The sequence below is a fragment of the Staurois parvus genome, unplaced genomic scaffold (assembly GCF_062004578.1).
Source record: "Staurois parvus isolate SC_StPar_1 unplaced genomic scaffold, SC_StPar_1.0 ptg001210l, whole genome shotgun sequence".
Lineage (NCBI taxonomy): Eukaryota > Metazoa > Chordata > Amphibia > Anura > Ranidae > Staurois > Staurois parvus.
Window position 1 is genome coordinate 77767 of NW_028319006.1, and position 24193 is coordinate 101959.

The 24193-nt window shown below is 46.7% G+C and overlaps 1 protein-coding gene across 1 annotated transcript in view; it reads left to right on the plus strand.

Annotated features, from left to right (window-relative positions):
- IGDCC4 (immunoglobulin superfamily DCC subclass member 4) overlaps positions 1-24193 on the plus strand; it is a gene marked incomplete at its 5' end in the record, with an annotated part of 116182 nt that overhangs the window by 70860 nt on the left and 21129 nt on the right. The window contains 2 exons of the mRNA XM_089660193.1: positions 4863-5033; positions 8372-8509. Of these exons, the coding sequence (XP_089516319.1) occupies positions 4863-5033; positions 8372-8509 (309 nt within the window). The remainder of the gene's footprint in view (positions 1-4862; positions 5034-8371; positions 8510-24193) is intronic.

Here is a 24193-nt window from a genome sequence, read left to right on the forward strand (position 1 = left end):
GATTCCTGGTCACGATTGCTGAGATAGCCTCTGACTGGCTATCACAGTGATCAGTCACTGTACAGTCGGCCCCCCTTGTTTTTTTTTCTCTCTCTATATGAATGGAGGAGAGAGATACATTGTATCTCTCTAACTCCTGGCATAGAGACAAAAAATATTTGTAAAAAAAAAGAAAAGATAAAGAAATAAATATTAAAAAATAAAAGAAAAAATAAAGAAAAAATGACTAGATCAAGGTTTGATCTATTTCAGTGCCAGGGTAAGTGTTTGGGTCAAGGTCTGGGTCAAAGGTCAAAGGTCAGGATTTAAAAAAATGGTATCAGTGTCAGTGTGTTTTAGGTTAAAAAAAAAAAGACAAAATGCGCACTATTGTTTTTGGGCTGTACTACGGTTACAAACAACAAATAACATACACATATATGGTATCTCTGCAATCGTCAAGAGCTGGAGAATTTATTTTGGGTTGTTCTTTGGTGGTAGGTTATGGTAGTAATAAGAAACACACAGCTAAATAAAAAAAATGGGTTTTTTTTTACTAATTTGGGACAGTTTTCCTTTGATAATAAAAAGGAAATCAGGAGATATCAATTATCATTTACCACCCAATGAAAGCCCAATTTGTCCTGAAAACAACGCGGTATAATCCACTTGGATGTACAAAGTAGTAGTGATGATCTGTACAGTTTTACTAACACGTGTCAACATTGCAAAATTTTGCTTAGGCATTTAGATTTGTTTTACCCTTCGGCGTGGGGTTAAAGCGGAGTTCCGCTCATCCTGTCAAAAAAATAAAAGTCAGCAGCTACAAAAACTGTAGCTGTTGACTTTTAAAAAACAGCCACTTACCTGTCCCTCGGTCCCATGGTGTGTCCCCCGCAGCCCGTTTCACTGGCAGTCCTGTATTCCAGGAGGCCGGCATCTTCAGTTTGGCACCCGGCTGTGACAGCTTGCGGCTTCACAGCCAGGTGCCCACTGCGCATGCGCAAGTAGCGCTGCGCTTCCTGAATGGGCCTGTAGTCTACTGGGACCTGTCACGTGTCCCAAAAGACTACAGGGAGGTAGGGAGGACACCTTCCGTTTTCTATCACCTAGGCGATCGGACTGGAAGTGGGAGCGGGTACCTGTCAAACTTGGGTACCCGCTCCCCCAAAGGTGCCGATCCTTGATGGGAGTGGGGGAGCAGTCCTTAAAGCGGAACTTCCCCTTTTGGGTGGAGCTTTGCTTTAAGTTGACATCAGGGTTCTATTAGACCCCTGATGTCCCCTTTGCCCTCCACTGCAGCTAATCAAGCACTGATTGAGCTTGATTAGCTGCTTTACCAGCCACAGTAGATGGGGAATGACAGCTCTGAAACTGGAAGTGACAAAATGCTTGCAGGGGTGATCGGGGACAGAGGAAAGGTGGGAGCCTGGGAACCACTGTCAGCAGTGGTGGGGAAAGGAGGAGGGGGGTGTCTATTCACAGTATTGTAAAAGTAATGACTGTAGAGTCACCTGGATCCCTTTTACTAAAAAGCCAGGAGCTGGTTAAAAAGAATGGTACCAAGCTGGTACGGCCTGTAGACATCATGGAGAGTCATGTTTGATTTGCCCGTGTTGCGTTTGGCCATTACAACGTATGGTAACAAACACTTGGTAACACAATGGTAAGGTGCAAATAGACCCTGAAAGATTCAAAAAATATATAAAAAAGGAAAAAGAACTGGGTGAGTTATTTACTGGCAGACCGTCAAGGTAGGCTAGGTTCACATCATGGGCGCAGCAGCCCATTCATTTGAAGATAAAGCAGTCCCAGAACCGCACTACATGGATTTGCACGGTGCTAAAAAGCAGCGCATTATGCCCGCGGGTCAGGAACGCATGTATTTTTGCGGTCATGCCTGAACCTGGCCTTAGAAATGAGAATGCAGGAGAAGGACAGGTGAATTTGGGTGGCACAGTGGCTAAGTGGTTAGCGCATCTGCCTCACAGTACTAGGGTTGCCGGTTCAAATCCAACCATGGCACCACCTGCCTGGAGTTTGCATGTTCTCCCTGTGCCTGTGTGGGTTTCCTCCAGTTTCCTCCCACACTCCAAAGACATGCTGGTAGGTTAATTGGCTCCTGTCTAAATTGTCCCTAGTATGTGTATGTATGAATGTGAGTTAGGGACCTTAGATTGTACACCCCTTGAGGGTTAGGGACTGATGTGAATGTACAATATATACCGTATTTGCTGGCGTATAAGACGACCCCCTACTTTTCCTGCTAAAATGTAGTGTTTGGGCTATACTCGCCGTATAAGACTACCCCTCTTCCAATGCACACCAGTGGGAGGAATAGTGCCCCATCATTGGTATCAGTGGGAGGAATAGTGCCCCATCATTGGTATCAGTGGGAGGAATAGTGCCCCATTATTGGTGTCAGTGGGAGGAATAGTGCCCCATCATTGGTATCAGTGGGAGGAATAGTGTCCCATCATTGGTATCAGTGGGGGGAATAGTGCCCCATCATTGGTATCAGTGGGAGGAATAGTGCCCCATCATTGGCATTAGTGGCAGGAATAGTGCCCCATCATTGGTGTCAGTGGGGGGAATAGTGCCCCATCATTGGTATCAGTGGGGGGAATAGTGCCCCATCATTGGTGTCAGTGGGAGGAATAGTGCCCCATCATTGGTATCAGTGGGAGGAATAGTGCCCCATCATTGGTATCAGTGGGAGGAATAGTGTCCCATCATTGGTATCAGTGGGGGGAATAGTGCCCCATCATTGGTATCAGTGGGAGGAATAGTGCCCCATCATTGGCATTAGTGGCAGGAATAGTGCCCCATCATTGGTGTCAGTGGGGGGAATAGTGCCCCATCATTGGTATCAGTGGGGGGAATAGTGCCCCATCATTGGTGTCAGTGGGAGGAATAGTGCCCCATCATTGGTATCAGTGGGAGGAATAGTGCCCCATCATTGGTATCAGTGGGAGGAATAGTGTCCCATCATTGGTATTAGTGGGAGGAATAGTGCCCCATCATTGGTATCAGTGGGAGGAATAGTGTCCCATCATTGGTATTAGTGGGAGGAACAGTGCCCCATCATTAGTATCAGTGGGGGGAATAGTGCCCCATCATTGGTGTCAGTTGGAGGAATAGTGCCCCATCATTGGTGTCAGTGGGAGGAATAGTGCCCCATCATCGGTGTCAGTTGGAGGAATAGTGCCCCATCATTGGTGTCAGTGGAAGGAATAGTGCCCCATCATTGGTGTCAGTTGGAGGAATAGTGCCCCATCATTGGTGTCAGTGGGAGGAATAGTGTCCCAACATTGGTGTCAGTGGGAGGAATGGTGTCCCAGCATTGGTGTCAGTGGGGGGTGGAATAGTGCCCCATTATTGGTGTCAGTGGGGGGTGGAATAGTGCCCCATCATTGGTGTCAGTGGGGGGTGGAATAGTGCCCCATCATTGGTGTCAGTGGGGGGTGGAATAGTGCCCCATCATTGGTATCAGTGGGAGGAATAGTGCCCCATCATTGGTGTCAGTGGGGGGTGGAATAGTGCCCCATCATTGGTATCAGTGGGAGGAATAGTGCCCCATCATTGGTGTCAGTGGGGGGGGGGAATAGTGCCCCATCGTTGGTGTCAGTGGGAGGAATAGTGCCCCATCATTGGTATCAGTGACCCAATGATGGGGCACTATTCCTCCCACTGACACTTGCTGACCCTGTTCACGTATGGTGCTGCAGCACCATGTGGTTGCAGCAGCACCTCTACACTGAACACTTACCTGCTGGTCCTGCACTCGATTTTCGCGGGGCTGCTCGGCTCCGCCCCCTCGCCGGTGATTGGCCGCCTGTGTGCCTTTCCTGAGCTACAGTTCTGGCGGCCAATCACCGGTAAGGAGGCGGAGCGAACATCCAGTGGCCGAACTGAAGGAGCAGCCACGCTTCCTGGACCGGATCGTCGTGGGACCGGAGCCAGGTAAAAAAAAGCCTCTGCCCACCCCTGTACTTAGTGTCCCTTCCGTTGGAAGGAGGGGGGGGGGCGGCGGCGGCACCGCGCCGCCCCCCTAAAAAGTGTCAGTATGCCATATACTGGCGTATAAGACGACCCCCGACTTTTGAGAAGATTTTCAAGGGGTAAAAAGTCATCAACTCGGAAAATACGGTATGTAAAGCGTGGCGTAAATTGACGGGGCTATATAAGTACCTGAAATAAATAAATTCCTGAAGGGGAGGTGGCTACAGCATTCTATTTTACTCACGTAAAATGTGACGTCATTGACCTAATATGGCTGTGACCATAATAGGTCAATGATGTCATGAGGATCCCCGCCTTTTTGCGCATGTACAGCACGTCTCCGGAATGTCTTGGCTGCTGCTGATTGGCCAGGGAGCAACAGCGGCTACCTAGGTTTGCCGAACCCAAGCCCATCGCTAGTGTCTATACAGTTACTAGTGAAAACCATTTTGTTGTTCCTGCATGTTATTGGGTTCTTTTACTAAAGGTAAATAAGTTGTTCGCTTTGCAAGAATAGTTGCACCTTGCTGGGGAATTTCCCCCAGAGCTTTGAAATGATTGGATAGTGAAAGTCAGTAGAGCTTCACCTCATTCTCTAAGCTCCAGGAAAACTACCTTTGCAAATTGCATCTTTTCATGGCCACATGCAAACATGGCCGTATCAGGTCAATGATCTTACTTGCACATGATTTGTATGTTGGAACTCAGCAGATCTTCACCTCGTTCACTAAGCTCTGGGGAAAATTCCATTGCGAAGTGCAATTTCCTGGACAAAGAGAACAGCCTGCTGGCGTTTAGTGACCCAGCCTCTCTGAGTCTTTTTGTTTTTCTCATATTGATCTGAATTCAGCTGCTGACAAAAGGTCCAATTTTTCTTGCAGGACCATCCTCTCCTCCAGCTGACCTGGTGCTCCAATCGTTGTCACACTCATCAGTCCAGGTACACTGGCGCCCCCCTTTGGAGTCAAATGGAGTAATCATGCAGTATTTGATTCTGTACACTGCCAACAGAAGCCATCCTGATGATATGTGGACTCTTTTAACCAAGGAAGGTGAGAGTATGCTGGTGGGTGGGTTTTAGAGTGGACCTTCACCCATTAAAAAAAGAATTATTCTGTTCTGCCTCCTCCCTTTAACCCTTTCACTGCCAATATTTGTGGCTGTTTAGCAACCACACTAATTCCACTTTATGCTTTGAGTCACTGCACCTTTCAATTGGCCATCTTTGGGTTATTGCATCTTTCTATTGGTCATCTTTGGGTTATTGCATCTTTCAATTGGCCATCTTTGGGTTATTGCATCTTTCAATTGCTCATCTTTGGGTTACTGCATCTTTCAATTGCTCATCTTTGGGTTATTGCATCTTTCAATTGCTCATCTTTGGGTTATTGCATCTTTCAATTGCTCATCTTTGGGTTACTGCATCTTTCAATTGCTCATCTTTGGGTTACTGCATCTTTCAATTGCTCATCTTTGGGTTATTGCATCTTTCAATTGCTCATCTTTGGGTTATTGCATCTTTCAATTGCTCATCTTTGGGTTATTGCATCTTTCAATTGCTCATCTTTGGGTTATTGCATCTTTCAATTGCTCATCTTTGGGTTACTGCATCTTTCTATTGGTCATCTTTGGTCATCTTTGGGTAACTGCATCTTTCAGTTGGTCATCTTTGGTTTACTGAATCTTCCAATTGGTCATCTTTGGTCATCCTTGGGCTACTGCATTTTTCTATTGGCCATCTTTGGGTAACTGCATCTTTTAGTTGGTCATCTTTTGTTTACTGAATCTTCCAATTGGTCATCTTTGGTCTTCCTTGGGCTACTGCATTTTTCTATTGGCCATCTTTGGGTAACTGCATCTTTCAGTTGGTCATCTTTTGTTTACTGAATCTTCCAATTGGTCATCTTTGGTCTTCCTTGGCTACTGCATTTTTCTATTGGTCATCTTTGGGTAACTTCATCTTTCAGTTTGTCGTCCTTGGTCATCTTTGGGTTACTGCATCTTTCAAATGGTCATGTTTGAAATACTGCATCTTTCAATTGGTCATCTTTGGTCATCTTTTGGTTACGGCAACTTCATTGGGTAATCTTTGGTTACTGCATCTTTCAATTGGTCATCTTTGGGTTACTACATCACCCAATTGGTCATCTTTGGGTCGCTATATCTTTTGGTTGGTTATCTTTGGTCATCTTTGAGTTACTGCATCTTCCAATCTGTCATCTTTGGGTTACTGCATCTTTCTATTGGCCATCTTTGGTCAGATTTGGTTACTGCATCTTCCAGTTGGTTGGCTTGGTCATCTTTGTGTTACTGCATCTTCCAATTGGTCATCTTTGGTCATCATTGGGCTACTGCATTTTTCTATTGGTCATCTTTGGGTAACTGCATCTTTCAGTTCAAATACATAAAAGTGCAGCGCTTAAAGATATTTCAAAGTATAATGGTATAAAATTATGTTTATAAAATGGTGACAGTTCGTGATAAGGTGCTTGATACAGGAGTTGATGGTGACTTCAAACTTCAGTCGCGTGCCAATAAGTAGTAAAAATACGCACTCACCAGATGCGTATCTTTAAATATGCATATAATTAGTATGACCAGAGGTCCCCCTCTTAGAATGGGATGGATGAGTTGGGCCGTTTTAAAGGACTCTCCTCCCTCTGAGTGGTAGGCAGCTACGGAGACGTCTTCCTTGGTGTATGCAAATGGAATCCAGCCAGAGGCCTCCTTAATGGATGGGTGGATGCTTGTCAGCTAATATTGGAACAGCTCCCTCCTCCGGAATGGTGCCACATGTGATTCGGCTCTTATATCCTCTAGGATGGGCTCTAAAAGTGAACGTTAGCTCGCCAAGGAGCCAACCAAAAATCGGCCCATAGTGTAGTAGTTTAAAATGATTCAGTTTGTTAATCCCACGTGGTATGAAGATAAAAGCAGTTAGATGTACAAAAAATGTTTTTATCTTCATACCACGTGGATTAATAAATTGAATCATTTTAAACTACTACACTATGGGACGTTTTTTGGTTGGCTCCTTGGCAAGCTAACGTTCACTTTTAGAGCCCATCCTAGAGGATATAAGAGCCGAATCACATGTGGCACCATTCCAGAGGAGGGAGCTGTTCCAATATTAGCTGACAAGCATCCACCCATCCATTAAGGAGGCCTCTGGCTGGATTTCATTCGCACACACCAAGGGAGACGTCTCTGTAGCTGCCTACCACCCAGAGGGAGGAGAGTCCTTTAAAACGGCCCAACTCATCCATCCCATCCTGAGAGGGGGACCTCTGGTCATACTAATTATATGCGTATTCAAAGATAGGCATCTGGTGAGTGCGTATTTTTACTATTTATTGGCACGCCACTGAAGATTGAAGTCACCATCAACTCCTGTATCAAGCACCTTATCACGAACTGTCACCATTTTATAAACATAATTTTATACCATTATACTTTGAAATACCTTTTAAGAGCTGCACAGTTATGTATTTGAGTTTTATGAGGTCTTTACTTGGTTACCTTTATGTGCATTAGCTGCTATATTACTGAGCGCTCACTGATTATATATTTATTGCATCTTTCAGTTGATCATCCTTAGTCATCTTTGGGTTACTGCATCTTTTAAATGGTCATCTTTGGGTTACTGCATCTTCATTGGGTAATCTTTGGGTTACTGCATCTTCATTGGGTAATCTTTGGATTACTACATCTTTCGATTGGTTATCTTTGGTTACTGCATCTTCCAATTGGTCATCTTTGGGTTACTGCATCTTCCAATTGGTCATCTTTGGGTTACTGCATCTTCCAATTGGTCATCTTTGGGTTACTGCATCTTTCAAATGGTCATCTTTGGGTTACTGCATCTTCCAATTGGTCATCTTTGGGTTACTGCATCTTCCAGTTGGTCATCTTTGGGTTACTGCATCTTCATTGGGTAATCTTTGGGTTACTGCATCTTCCAATTGGTCATCTTTGGGTTACTGCATCTTTCAAATGGTCATCTTTGGGTTACTGCATCTTCCAATTGGTCTTCTTTGGGTTACTGCATCTTCATTGGGTAATCTTTGGGTTACTGCATCTTCCAATTGGTCATCTTTGGGTTACTGCATCTTCATTGAGTAATCTTTGGGTTACTGTATCTTCCAATTGGTCATCTTTGGGCTACTGCATCTTTCTATTGGTCATCTATCTTCATTTTTGGGTTACTGCATCTTCCAATTGGTCATCTATCTTCATCTTTGGGTTACTGCATCTTCCAATTGGTCATCTATCTTCATCTTTGGGTTACTGCATCTTTGAACTTTGTCTGTTGTGGTGGCAAAGGAATTATGTGTCAATTTTAGAGCCTATGCTATGTGATTACAAGGGAGGTTGTGTTTTATTGTTCCAGGCAATGTATTCAGTACAGACGTTCAAGATTTACAAAGCGGGGCAAAATATTATTTCAAGATGGGTGCCAAGACAGCATCAGGCTGGGGGCCATACTCCAATGTGGTAGAGGTGGAGACACTGCCTCCGAGACTGCCAGGTGGGTAAATCTGTTCTCTCTCTTGTCTCTTTAGAAGCCTCATCTAACCAATCTGTTGTTACTTACAAGTGGAAACGCATGATGACTTCTTACATTCCTTGAAGTGGAACGTTCTACAAATTATATACAGTTGTAGCAGTCAGAGGATTTGTGATTTGCCCAGCCAGTCTTGTGGCTCACACACTTCTAGAGAATAAGGTCTCTCTGCTACTGACCTGTTTGGCAATACAGCTTCATGGGTTTGCTCGCTGCTCACTGTACAGAGGTATAATAAATAAATATAATAATAAATCAGCCCTACTGACTTCCGTGTACTATGGACTATGCCGGTATTGATGTCCGCTCATGAGTGACAGGGCTCGGTGCTCAGCCCGGTGGCGTCATCACGCTGCCCCTGGCGTAACGTGGAGGCAGAGTGCTTGGTAAACCGGCGAAGGAGAGCCCTTCACGATCCAGCCAGCCTTAAGTATCCAGAGAAGGGAGTCCCTTAAAGCAGGCTTCTACACCCGTCCATCCCTTTAAAGGGACCTCTGGCCAGCTGGATCCTGTTCCTACCCGTGAGTTCCTGACAAGCACCACCATACTCAGGAGGATTAGACCGGATTAGGATCTCATCCAATTTCTACTGTAAAGGGGACCTCTGATGTGTTATCGAATGCGTATTTACTTTACGCATCTGGTGAGTGCGTAATTCTACCACACGTTTTGGAGCACTATTTGCGGATTCCACAGCTTATTTGTGCCTAGACCTGCACAGACTGTCACTTTATTGGCATCCTCTCGAACATTATTATTGCATTATTGTAGTGCTGCACCTATTTTATTTATTATATGTTTCTGAAGGTTTTGTTACTAGTTACCTTTGGTGTCCCAGCTGCTTATTAGAGAGCGCTCGCTTTTCTCTACCATATTCACCATACAGAGGTGATGACCTTGATTCACTGTCCAGAGAGCATGGTGGAGGTGACATAGGAAGCTTCATTGCTGAACCAGGAAAAATAAATAGCCTATTCGAGAGTTACCTGTGTCACCTGTCTAGTTGTGAAGCGAAGAAAATGTATGAAAATTACAAAATTTCCTGTATAGAATTTCAAAACCATAAAAATATATAGGGGAGTATTTGTAAAATGCGTGCCTAGCTGTCCATCCATTAAAACTGCTTGAAAATCCATTCTGTATAAGGGCTCCATACACACGGGACGTTTGGAAAATTCTTCTGAACGATGGAAACCGACTGCTGGAAAACGTAGGTTAAAAAACATCGGTTTTGCATACCGCGTTTATGCGTGTTTGCGTTTTAGAAGCATTTTTTTTTTTTAAAGATAACATCAGGAGACCTTCCAAAATGCCCAGAATGCACTGAAAAACAGTAAATATTTCAGACATTTTGAGACAAATAGAGAGAGCAGAAGCAGAGAGAGCAGTATGTGTGGAGATGACTGGTCTTTTCTGGTTGTATTCACAATGGATCCCATCATGAGCATAATGCGGCGCGTTCTACCATTGTTTCCTTCATGCCAAACCTGGAACTGACTGCGCTGGTGTACCGGGTCCATTTGAATACATGGAAACAGGGGCGGACTGACAGCACATGGGGCCCCAGGGCAATAGGGGATCATGGGGCCCCTGTGTCCTTGCCCAAACTCAAAAAAGTCTATGAAAAATGTACCAGGGGCATCTCATGGGGCCCTCTACTGACCCCAGGCCCTCGAGCAGTGCCAGAGTTTCCAAATGGTCAGTCCGCCGCTGCATGGAAAACGCTGTGTATGCATTTCTGATGATGAAAAAAGGCTCTGGACATCATTTGTATATGGAACAATTAAAAAACGCTCCTAAACGCAAATGCTTACAAACGTGGTGAGCTGCGTTTACAAACATTTGGTGTTTGAAACGGCGGTAGAATCTACTCCTGAACGCAAGTTTGGTGCGTTCAAAAAAACGACTGTAAACTCAACTGCCTGTAAATGACTGTAAAGGACGATGTGTACATGGACACATAGGAGAACATTAGGGAGAGTTCAGGGGCTGCTGAAAAAAAAACGCAGAAAAGCTCCTGAACGTCAGTTTATCAGCTGCAGTGTACATGAGCCCTAAATGGGACAAAATCAAGTGGCTAGATTCCCTATAGAGCAGCGGTTCTCAACCTGGGGGTCGCGACCCCTTTGGGGGTCGAACGACCATTTCCCAGGGGTCGCCTAAGACCATCGGAAAACACATATTTCCGATGGTCTTAGGAACCGAGACACCGCTGCAGTCTCCGGCGATGTGTGGGCGGGATGATACGCTGCTGTCACCTGGCCACACCTCCGGGATCGCTCAGCAGCTCCGCCTCCTCGCCACTGATTGGCCACCGGAACTGTAGCTCAGGAGAGGCACACAGGCGGCCAATCACCGGCGAGGAGGTGGAGCTTGGAGAGGAGGAGCCGAGCGGCAGCGCGCGTACATCAAAGAAGACCGAGGGAGCTGCCGGAGCGAGTGAAGAGGAGAGCGGCCAGAGAAGGAAGACAGCTGACAGGTAAGTGAGAGAGCGAGCCCAGGCTGGAGCAGGGGTCAGCAAAGTAAGTATCATTGGTGTCAGTGGGAGGAATAGTGCCCCATCATTTGTGTCACTAATACCAATGATGGGGCACTATTCCTCCCCCCACTGACACCAACGATGGAGCACTATTCCTCCCCCCACTGACACCAACGATGGGGCACTATTCCTCCCCCCACTGACACCAACGATGGGGCACTATTCCTCCCCCCACTGACACCAACGATGGGGCACTATTCCTCCCCCCACTGACACCAACGATGGGGCACTATTCCTCCCCCCACTGACACCAACGATGGGGCACTATTCCTCCCCCCACTGACACCAACGATGGGGCACTATTCCTCCCCCCACTGACACCAACGATGGGGCACTATTCCTCCCCTCCACCACACTGACATCAATGATGGGGCACTATTCCTCCCACTGACACCAATGATGTGGCACTATTCCTCCCACTGACACCAGTGATGGGGCACTACTCCCCCCACTGACACCAGTGATGGGGCACTACTCCCCCCACTGACACCAGTGATGGGGCACTACTCCCCCCACTGACACCAGTGATGGGGCACTACTCCCCCCACTGACACCAGTGATGGGGCACTATTCCCCCCACTGACACCAATGATGGGGCACTACTCCCCCCACTGACACCAATGATGGGGCACTACTCCCCCCACTGACACCAATGATGGGGCACTACTCCCCCCACTGACACCAATGATGGGGCACTATTCCTCCCACTGACACCAGTGATGGGGCACTACTCCTCCCACTGACACCAATGATGGGGCACTACTCCTCCCACTGACACCAATGATGGGGCACTACTCCTCCCACTGACACCAATGATGGGGCACTACTCCTCCCACTGACACCAACGATGGGGCACTATTCCTCCCACTGACACCAACGATGGGGCACTATTCCTCCCACTGACACCAGTGATGGGGCACTATTCATCCCACTGACATCAGTGATGGGGCACTATTCCTCCCACTGATACCAACGATGGGGCACTATGCATCCCACTGACACCAGTGATGGGGCACTATTCCTCCCACTGACACCAGTGATGGGGCACTATTCATCCCACTGACATCAGTGATGGGGCACTATTCCTCCCACTGATACCAATGATGGGGCACTATTCGTCCCACTGATACCAATGATGGGGCACTATTCCTCCCACTGATACCAATGATGGGGCACTATTCCTCCCACTGACACCAATGATGGGGCACTATTCCTCCCACTGATACCAATGATGGGGCACTATTCCTCCCACTGATACCAATGATGGGGCACTATACATCCCACTGATACCAATGATGGGGCACTATTCATCCCACTGACATCAGTGATGGGGCACTACTCCTTCCACTGACACCAATGACATGGCACTACTCCTCCCACTGCAAAATTACAGTTATGAAGTAGCAATGAAAATAATTTTATGGTTGGGGGTCACCACAACATGAGGAACTGTATTAAGGGGTCGCGGCATTAGAAAGGTTGAGAACCACTGCTATAGAGTGTGAATGTGAGAAATACCACCTTGTGACCACTAGATGATGCTGACTACCCTAGGAAATAGGTGTGCTCCTCAGCGCCATGTAGTGGCCATACTGTGGTATTTTCCCCATTCACACACATTTGAATTTCAGAGAATATAGCCAATGGCGGAGAACACATTTACATGAAGTTTTGATATATGAATAAGTATGCAATTGAAAAAAAAAATACATCCCTAAGTATTTGTCTGGAGTGTATTGGGGGGGCATTCCTACTAGAGCTCCCTTAATTCCTATGGCTCTCGCATCCATTAAAATGGTAATTGAGGACATCTGTAATATTTATTTAATTTATTAAAGGTACTTATATAGCGCCATCAATTTGCACAGCACTTTACGTATATATTGTACATTCACATCAGTCCCTAACCCTCAAGGGGTGTACAATCTAAGGTCCCTAACCCTCAAGGGGCGTACAATCTAAGGTCCCTAACCCTCAAGGGGTGTACAATCTAAAGCCCCTAACTCACATTCATACATACACATACTAGGGACAATTTAGACAGGAGCCAATTAACCTACCAGCATGTCTTTGAAGTGTGGGAGGAAAGCAGAGTACCTGGAGGAAACCCACACAGGCACAGGGAGAGCATGCAAACTCTAGGCAGGTGGTGCCGTGGTTGGGATTTGAACCAACGACCCGAGTACTGCCAGGTGGAAGTGCTAACCATTTAGCCACTGTGCTGCTATGAAGGGAACCCCATTGTTGGAGCAGGACACCTTCAGTACAGACTTGGGTTAGCAGGTCAGAATCAGAATCCTACAAAGTCACTATTGGAGAGTTGGAAGTCTTGCCAAGTGATTCAGCCAATCGGTGCTCACCCAAAACTGAAGAATTTAGTTTTCAATGGATTTAGCCTTTTTGCTATATATAGGCAGCACCCTATCCTGTTCCTAAACATCGGACATTATTGCTATTGTTTGAGTCAACAGTGGAGGGAAAGCATTTACATGAGGCAGGCACAGAATGGCCAGTACTAGTTTATTTTTCACTCATTTTATTCCTCTAGTAGTTAAAATCCAAAGGAAAAAGAAAAATTATATTTTTCTGGATCAGTTGTAAGTTTGACTTCAAGAAATCTTCAAAGGAAGCTTGTCATGAGAGAAGTATGTGGACTGCTGGCTTCTTCTGAAAGTCTAGTTGCCATATTGTCCTATTGCCTCCTTTCTTCAATACTTGGGAAGTTGTGTTTGTAAAAAAAAACAAAACAAAACAAACAAACAAAAAAAAACCCCCAAAATATGCATAGCTGTTCATCCATCAAACTGCATGTACATTTTTGCTGTGTGAATGGGGGCAAAATCGAATGTTTTCTGGTCTATATTCTCTACAATGCGAATGCCTGCGTTTTGGAAAATACTGCATGATGGCCACTAGAGGGTGTTGACAATGAAAGGAGATAAGTACACTCCTCAGCAGCATCTTGTGGCCATTATGCAGTATTTTTCACGTTCACAGAATTCATTAGAATTACAGAAAATACAGCCTTGAAACAATAGATTTTGCGACCACATAGAATTAGTTTACACGCAGTTTCCACGGACAAACAGCTGGGTAATTTTCATAAATACACCCCTTGGAGTCAGTAATTCTCCACTCTACCATTCTGCATACTTGTTCCAGGTCGGATTCTCTGAAACTTTTGGAGTCATGGAATCAGAATAACAGCCAGAAAACTAGCATTTTCAGAAGGAGGTCAGATTATGTGCAAGGTTTACCTAAAATAGTAAACACAAATAATAAAGTATTCATGTACTATGTATTATATGTAATAATATTCATTCCTTGGCACTTGCGCCTCCCGGCCCCTTAAGGGGATTGTGACAGCGGGAGGCGGGGTGGGATTTAGGGCCATGTGACCGACCTGATTGGCTGTCACAGCAATCACATGATCGGAAGGGTCCAGAAACAAATAGAGATCGGGGCCTTTCCATGAGGCGCCTGTAAATGTGCATACAGTGAGGAACAGAAGTAGTTGAACACCCTGCGATTTTGCAAGTTCTCCCACTTAGAAATCATGGAGGGGTCTGACATTCACATTGTAGGGGCATTCCCACTCTGAGACACAGAATTAAAAAAAAATTCAGGAAATCACATTGTATGATTTTTAAAGAATGTATTTGTGTTGCACTGCTGAAGAGAAGTATTTGAACACCTGAGAAACAGCAAGAATTCTGGCTCTCAAAGACCTGTTACTGTGCCTTTAAAAAGTCCACCTCTACTCCACTCATTCATCTAACTTAGTAGCACCTGTCTAAGCTATTTAAAGACACCTGTCCAACCCACAGTCAGTCAGACGCCAACTACTACCATGGGCAAGACTAAAGAGCTGTCAGGAGACACCAGAGAAAAAATTGTGGACCTCCACAAGGCTGGAAAGGGCTACGGGGCAATTGCCAAGCAGCTTGGTGAAAATAGATCAACTGTTGGAGCAATTGTTTGAAAATGGAAGAGGCTAAAGACGACTGTCAGTCTCCCTCGGACTGGGGCTCCATGCAAGATCTCACCTCGTGGGGTATCACTGATGATAAGAAAGGTGAGGAATCAGCCCAGAACTACAAGGGAGGAGCTGGTCAATGACATGAAGAGAGCTGGGACCACAGTTTCAAAGGTCACTGTCGGTAGAACACTACGCCGTCATGGTTTCAAATCATGCATTGCACGGAAGGTTCCCCTGCTCAAGTCATCACATGTCCAAGCCCGTCTGAAGTTTGCCAGTGACCATCTGGATGATCCAGAGGAGGGATGGGAGAAAGTCATGTGGTCAGATGAGACCAAAGTAAAACTTTTTGGCCTAAATTTCACTAGTCGTGTTTGGAGGAAAAAGAAGGATGAGTTGCATCCCAAGAACACCATCCCTACTGTGAAGCATGGGGGTGGTAACATCATGCTTTGGGGGTGCTTTTCTGCGAAGGGGACAGGACGACTGCACTGTATTAAGGAGAGGATGAATGGGGCCATTTATTGTGAGATTTTGAGCAACAACCTCCTTCCCTCAGTCAGAGCATTGAAGATGGGTCGTGGCTGGGTCTTCCAACATGACAATGACCCGAAGCACACAGTCAGGAGAACCAAGGAGTGGCTCCGTAAGAAGCATATCAAGGTTCTGGAGTGGCCTAGCCAGTCTCCAGACCTAAATCCAATAGAACATCTTTGGAGGGAGCTGAAACTCCGTGTTGCTTAGCGACAGCCCCGAAACCTGACAGATCTAGAGGAGATCTGTGTGGAGGAGTCGGCCAAAATCCCTGTTGCAGTGCAAACCTGGTCAAGGACTACAGGAAACGTCTGACCTCTGGAATTGCAAACAAAGGCTTCTGTAACAAATATTAATACGGATCTTCTCAGGGGTTCAAATACTTCTGTTCAGCCGTGCGAGACAAATACATTCTTTACAAATCATACAATGTGATTGCCTGAATTCTGTCTCTCAGAGTGGGAATGCACCTACAATGTGAATGTCAGACCCCTCCATGATGGAGAAGTGGGAGAACTTGCAAAATCGCAGGGGGTTCAAATACTTCTGTTCCTCACTGTATATAAATCATATTATATTTTATATATTATAATTAATATATATCAATATCATCTATATCTAATTTATATATATATATATATATATATATATATATACACATGAGAATGCTGAAACATTTGTACTTGCAAATATATATAATATTATAGAAAATATTATATATATACTGTATGTATATACCGTATTTTCCGGCGTATAAGACGACCCCCTACTTTTCCTGTTAAAATATAGGGTTTGGGCTATACTCGCCGTATAAGACTACCCCTCTTCCAACGCACACCAAATAAAAATTAAAAAACATCAGATTTGATTTCAATATGGTATGGTATTTCAGTATGGTATTCCAATGATGGGGCACGATTCCTCCCCCTGATACCAATGATGGGGCACTATTCCTCCCATTGACACCAATGATGAGGGACTATTCCTCCCACTGACACCAATGATGAGGCACAACTCTTCCCACTGACACCAATGATGAGGCACTATTCCTCCCATTGACACCAATGATGGTGCCCCATCATTAGTCTCAGTGTGTGAGGAATAGTGCCCCATCATTGGTGTCAGTGGGAAGAGTCGTGCCTCATCATTGGTGTCAGTGGGAGGAATAGTGTCCCATCATTAGTGTCAGTGGGGAGAGGAATAGTGCCCCATCGTTGGTGTCAGTGGGGGGAGGAATAGTGCCCCATCCTTGGTGTCAGTGGGAGGAATAGTGCCCCATCATTAGTATCAGTGGGAGGAATAGTGCCCCATCGTTGGTGTCAGTGGGAGGAATAGTGCCCCATCGTTGGTGTCAGTGGGAGGAATAATGCCCCATCATTAGTATCAGTGGGAGGAATAGTGCCCCATCGTTGGTGTCAGTGGGAGGAATAGTGCCCCATCGTTGGTGTCAGTGGGAGGAATAATGCCCCATCATTAGTATCAGTGACACCAATGATGCGGCACTATTCCTCCCACTGACACCAATGACACTTGCTGACCCCTGTTGCAGTATGGTGCTGCTGCAGCCAGCATATGTGGTTGCAGCAGCACCTCTGCACTGCAAACTTACCGGCATTTCCCTCACTCGATTTTCGCGGGTCCGCTCGACTCCGCCTCCTCGCCTGTGATTGGCCGCCTGTGTGCCTTTCTTGAGCTACAGTTCTGGCGGCCAATCACCAGTGAGGAGGCGGAGCCGAGCAGCAGGAGTGAGGAAGTGGCCGGAGTGACGGAAGGAGCAGCGCTTCCTGGATGGATCGTCGTGGGAGCCAGGTAAGAGACAGCAGCCCTCTGCCCACCCCTGTACTTAGTGTCCCTTCCGTCAGAAGGGGGGGGGACGGCGGCGGCACCGCGCCGCCCCGCGCCTCCCCCCTAAAAAGTGCCACCCTAACGTATACCGGCGTATAAGACGACCCCCGACTTTTGAGAAGATTTTCAAGGGTCAAAAAGTCATCTTATACGCCGGAAAATACGGTATATGTATATTTGCAGTTACAACTGTTTCGGCATTCTCATGTTTATTTTGTTTTGTTTGTATTGATACGACACAAAAAAGTGGAGAAACAAAAAGCCAAATCTGACACATTCCACGCAAAACCCCCAAAAATGGGCTGAACGTCTCACAATTGTAAGAAATAACTGCATTCCAAGTTTGTGATGCTCCTGTAATTTGTAATTAAACTCACCTGTTAATTAACAGGTGCTGACAATATAGAGATAAAAAAAACAAAACAAAAAACACTGGCAACCAGGTAAAATGGGGAAAAATGGACTCCACCTTTCTATTTCAATGGTCTTTATTAAATTTTTTAAACAGTATAAAGGCAATAAAACACGCCCACGCAGGGGCTATCAATTGCACAGATAAACAAAATGCAAAATAAAAAAAAAGGAAAAACAATGCTCTAATGCCAACAGGGCAAAAGGTACGCCCACGCAGGGGCTATCAATGGCACATAAGGTACAAAACAGTAATGTAACTGATTATAACAACTAAATGCAGCTGTCCAGTCACACCAAAAACAGAGAGAGAGAGAAAAAAGAAAAGAGAGAAAGAAAAAAAGAAAAAAGGGGGTGGGGGGGAGGGGCAAAGAGCAGAGATTCAAGAGCGCCAATACCGAACGCCATTACATCCCCAGACTAGCCGGGGGGACTGAGGGAAGGGCATATTGCAACCACGGCTCCCATATTTTCAAAAATTTACGTTGGGAGTCGTTGCGGATACTCGACATCTGTTCGTTGAGCATCATAGTGGTCATACGATCCCGCACCCCCTGAAGAGGGACAAACGGACTCTTCCAGGCCTGAGCAATTGTTCTAGTGGCGGATAAAAACAGATAGGAAGCCAACTTCTGCTGGTGAGCTAAGAGGCCCGGTATGGGGCAATGAAGCAAGGCATACCGAGCATCCCGGCGTATGGAGAGATGGAACAAGGTGAAAAGGAGGCCAAATACACGAGACCAAAAACGAAACAGTCGCGGGCATGACCACCAGATATGTAATACATCACCACGATGGCCACAACCCCGAAAACATTGATCACTACAGGCAGGGTTAGCCCGGGCCAGCCGAGCCGGAACCCAGTACCAACGAAACAATACCTTATAGGCTGCCTCCAGTGTGGTCGTATTAAATGAGCATTTAGCTATGAGTGACCAGGCCTTATTCCAGTCCTCCGGATCCACAGCCACTCCCAGGTCGCGCTCCCACTGAACAACATATGAAAGAGAAGTATGCGACGAGCGTCTGTTCAGAGCTGCATAAAGAAGGGATATAAGGCCCGGAGCGCCCGGACGCAGTTGGCAGAGCTGTTCAAAGGCAGATTTCTGGTACGGGAACACAGAAGTACCCCGCAGCGAGAGCAGCCAGTGTCGCAATTGAAGATATCGAAAAAATTCCGCCGGGGGGATATTCCGGGATTCCCGAAGAGAGTCCCAGGTGGGAAAGGACCGAAAAATCAAAAAGTGTCGCACCTGCGAAAAACCATTAGTCACCCACCAAGAAAACGCCCCTGGGTGATCCAAACCCGGCGGGAAAAGAGGGTTGTTAATAATTGGGAGCAAAGGCAGAAAAGGTGACATCAGACCACCAGAGTAACGTACCGAGTCCCAAACTTGTAGGCCATGAAGTAACATCGGACTCAGTGCCATAGGGCGCATGGCAGGGGGAAGCCATAGAAGCGTCGACAGTGCGATAGGGGCACAATTAGGTAGTTCCAACAGGACCCAGAGGGGGACGTCGGAAGAGGCGTGCAACATAGACAGCGGGGCAATCTGGCTCGCTTGATAATACTTAGTCACATTAGGCACCCCAAGACCACCCTGAAGTCTATGGGCAAAAAGCGTACTTTTGGATACTCTGGGGTGCTTATCGGCCCAGATAAAACGCATTAACTTCGCCTGAAGCAACCGAAGAAAATGAGGGGGAACCCGCACCGGGAGTGTGCGAAAATAATACAACAATTTCGGCAAGATGGTCATTTTCACCGAATTAACCCGTCCTATCCAAGACAGGTGCGGAAATTGCCAAGAATGCATAAGAGAGGATAGAGAGCTAAGCAATGGATAGTAATTCGCAGCAAACAAGGAGTCATAAGTGGGGTTCAAGCGAATGCCTAAGTATTCAAGAGAAGAGGAAGCCCATTTGTAAGGGAAGTGGGATTGTAGGCGCGAAACCAAATCTGAAGCCAAAGTAATATTGAGGGCGACAGTCTTATCCAAGTTGATACGGAGACCCGAAATCAAGGAGAAGCGCTCAAGAACCTGTTGCAAATTAGGAAGCGTCGTCAGGGGGTTAGTAAGAGTCAGGAGGGCATCATCCGCAAAAAGGTTCAGTTTGAATTCCTGTCCCGCGTAAGGAACCCCCGATACATTGCAATCGGTCCGAAGCGCCAAAGCCAACGGCTCAAGCGCCAGGACAAAGAGCGCTGGGGACAGGGGGCAACCCTGTCTCGTCCCTCGCCCAATAGGAAAGGGATCTGAAAAATACCCAGCGTATTTGACGGAGGCCGAAGGAGAAGAATACAAGGCCTGAATCCAAGAAAGAATAGAATCCCCAAAACCCCAACGAGACAGCACAAACCGCAGATATTCCCAGGATAGAGAATCAAAGGCTTTATATATGTCTAAAGACAGTAAGAATCCCGGGATTTTCCGCTGTTGCAGAAAATGTATAAGATGGACCACCTTACGAACGTTATCACCCGCCTGCCTCCCGGGGACGAACCCTACCTGGTCCCTGTGGACCAGGCTACGCAAATATTTATTAATGCGGAAACTAAGGATCTTGCCCAATATCTTCAGGTCTTCATTAAGAAGAGAAATAGGCCGGAAGGCTTGCGGTTCCTGTACATCATCGGTCGTCTTAGGAATCATGGCGATATGCGCTCTAAGCGCATCTGGGGAGGGCGAGGAGCCCTGTCGTAACGCATTAAAATACTCAGCCAAAAAGGGCGCCAACAAGGCTGAGAATTTCTTATAATAAAGACCGGAAAAGCCGTCGGGACCTGGGGCCGCGGTGGACCGTAAAGATTTGATAGCTTGGAGCACTTCTGGTACAGTGACACCGGCGTTGAGTGTTACCTGTGCTGCCTCGGATAACCCAGGAAGTCGGAGATCTTGAAAGAATGCCTCTGCTTGAGCCACGGGGAAGGGATCTGGTTTAGCGTAGAGGCGTGCAAGGAAGTCTGAGAAACGGGAAACAATCTGCTGGGGATTAGAAGTACAGCCACCTGTAGGCAGTCGCAGTCGAATCGGTTTATGGGGTTTCCCCACAGAATTGAGTTTCCTGGCCAGCATCGGGCCTGGCTTATTAGCACAGGAATAAAATTTGTGTTTGGTCCAACGCAGGGCCCGTTCCGCCTCTGAGGCAAGTAGGTCTAACTCTGCCGCCAGAGCGTCCCGAGCGCGTTTATGGGCCGCAGATGGAGAGGACTTCCATCGCGCATCCGCAGAGGCCAGGAGAGAATGAAGCTCCAAAAGTCGGCGCTCCCGCTCCCGCTTCCGGACCGCCGCCAGCTGTATAACATGACCCCGCACCGTGGCCTTATGTGCCTCCCATAGGGGCACTGCCGAGGAGACCGATCCCGCGTTTTCCGTGAAGTATGTTCGTAAAAAAAATTCTATTTGTTGGCAAGTAGCCTGAGTGGTCAATAAAGAATCATTGATGTGCCAATGAAAAGGGCGCCGTTCTGACCCAGAGAGGGCAAGGAGAAGTACCAAGGGATCGTGATCCGACCAAGGCGAGGAGGGAATAGTTATCCGCCTGACCAAGGGAAGCTGCTGAACCTGCATAAATATATGATCAATTCTACAAAAACTATCATGAGGACTGGAATAGAATGTAAAGTCGCGTTCCGTTGGGTGAAGCTCCCTCCAGACGTCCGCCAGCCCCGCTGTCCGCAGGAGAGAGCGCATACGTTCCTCCAGCACCAAGTCATGAGAAGGGGCCGCCCCCCGTGCGCAGCGCCTATCCAATGCGGAATCCAAAGTAACATTTGAATCCCCCAAAACAACAAGAAGACCCTTGGAGTGTCGGGAAACAATGGTGCAAAGATGTGAAAAGAATTGATCCTGAAAACGATTAGGCGCGTAGTAAGAGACAAAAGTAACCTCCTGATCCCAGAGGGTGCCTTGCAGAAGCAGATACTTGCCCGTGGGGTCCGCTATATTCCTAGCACAGACAAAGGGGAGATTGCGTTTAAAAGCGATCAGGACACCCCGACGCTTCTCAGGGGCCGAGGCCGTGTAAAAGGTGGGATAGTGAGGTGAAAGATAACGCGGGGCGGAGGACTGAGAAAACCTGGTCTCTTGTAAACATACCACGTCAATTTGTTGTGATTTGAGGTGATGAAAAACTTTAGCCCGCTTCTGAGGCGAATTAAAGCCTTGAACATTTTGCGAATGAATTTTCAAAAGGGGCGAGGCCATGGCGGCATCAGGGCAACACGCTCAGCAGAAGAAACCATAAAGCAGCTAGCAATTTCCGCTCCCAATGGCGATCGGACCGTGGCGTCCCGGAACCCTGCAGAAAACAAAAACAAAAAAAAAACAAAGGAGAAAAAAAAACAAAGAAAGAAAGAAGGAAAAGTACACAAAAAGAATATACAATAGTGCAATTGTGTCACGCCAATGGTGACGTGCATCCTACAAAGGAAGGATACCAGTTAGGGGTGGCTCTACCACCGGACACATGGCTGCAAATGGAAGACTCCACCTTTCTGTTGTGTGTCTCTGTGCCACTAGGAGCATGAAGAAGAGAAAGAGCAGCAAAGAATTGTCTGAGGATTTGAGAACATAAATTGGTGGAAAAGCATGGACACTCTCAAGGTCCATCTCTTTAGAGATCTTAATGTTTCTGTGTCCACTGTGCACAACATTGTCAAGAGATTTACAGCCCATGGCACTGTAGCCAATCTCCCTGGATGTGGACGAAACAGAAAAACTGATCAAAGATTGCAGCGAAGGATTGTTGGAATGGTGGCTAAAGAACCTCCATCAACTTCAAGACAAATCCAAGCTGACCTTCAGGCACCGGGTACAACGGTGTTGGCTCGCACTATACGTCGCCATCTGAATGTAAAGGGACGCTATGGTAGGAGACCCAGGAGGACCCCACTGCTGACACAGAAACATAAAAAAGCCAGATTGGAGTTTGCCAAAACGTATCTGAGGAAGCCAAAATCCTTCTGGGAGAATGTGCTGTGGACAGACGAAAGAAAATTACGACTTTTTGGTAAAGCCCATCTTTCTAAAGTTTTCAAAAAAAGAAATGAGGCCTTTAAAGAAAATACTTCAGTCCCTCCAGTCACACATGGTGGGGGGGTCACTGATGTGGGGGGAAACAAATGTTTCATTTGGAAACCAAGGACCCTGAGTATGGAGGAAGAATGGAGAGGCACAAGGACCCGAGTATGGAGGAAGAATGGAGAGGCACAAGGACTCCGAGTATGGAGGAAGAATGGAGAGGCCCAAGGACCCCGAATATGGAGGAAGAATGGAGAGGCCCAAGGACCCCGAATATGGAGGAAGAATGGAGAGGCCCAAGGACCCCGAGTATGGAGGAAGAATGGAGAGGCCCAAGGACCCCGAGTATGGAGGAAGAATGGAGAGGCCCAAGGACCCCGAGTATGGAGGAAGAATGGAGATGCACACACTGCAAGATGCTTGAAGTCCAGTGTGAAGTTTCCACAGTCTGTGTTGATTTGGGGAGCCATGTCATCCGCTGGTGTTGGTCCACTGTGCTTCATTAAGTCCAGGGTCAATGCAGCCGTCTACCAGGAGATTTTGGAGCACTTCATGCTTCCTTCCGCAGACGAGCTTTATGGGGATGCTGACTTCATTTTCCAGCAGAACTTGGCACCCGCCCACACTGCCAAAAGCACCAAAACCTGGTTCAATGACCGTGGGATTACTGTGCTTGATTGGCCAGCAAACTCGCCTGACCTGAACCCCATAGAGAATCTGAGGCATTGCCAAGAGAAAGACGAGAGACATGAGACCGAACAATGCAGAAGAGCTGAAGGCCGCTATTGAAGCATCCTGGTCTTCCATAACACCTCAGCAGTGCCACAGGCTGATAGCTTCCATGCCACGCCGCATTGAGGCAGTAATTGCTGCAAAAGGGGCCCAAACCAAATACTGAGTACATATGCATGCTTCTACTTTTCAGAGGTCCGATATTGTTCTATGTACAATCCTTGTTTTATTGATTGCATGGAATATTCTCATTTTCTGAGATTGTGGATTTGGGGTTTTCATGAGCTGTAAGCCATAATCATCACAATGATGACAAATCACGGCTTGAACTATCTTGCTTTGCATATAATGAGTCTCATATATTACTTTCAACTTTTAAGTTGCTGCACTGAAATAAATGAACTTTTGCACAATATTGTAATTTTTCGAGTTTCACCTGTATATATACATGATTTTGCGCATCCCTGCTGCCCTCTAGCAGTATTCTGCTATAGGGCGGCGGGAAGGCGGTTAAGCTGCAGGAAATGTATCATATTGGAGACAGGGGCACTGAGCTCAAAAATATTCCTAGAAGTGATCCTCAG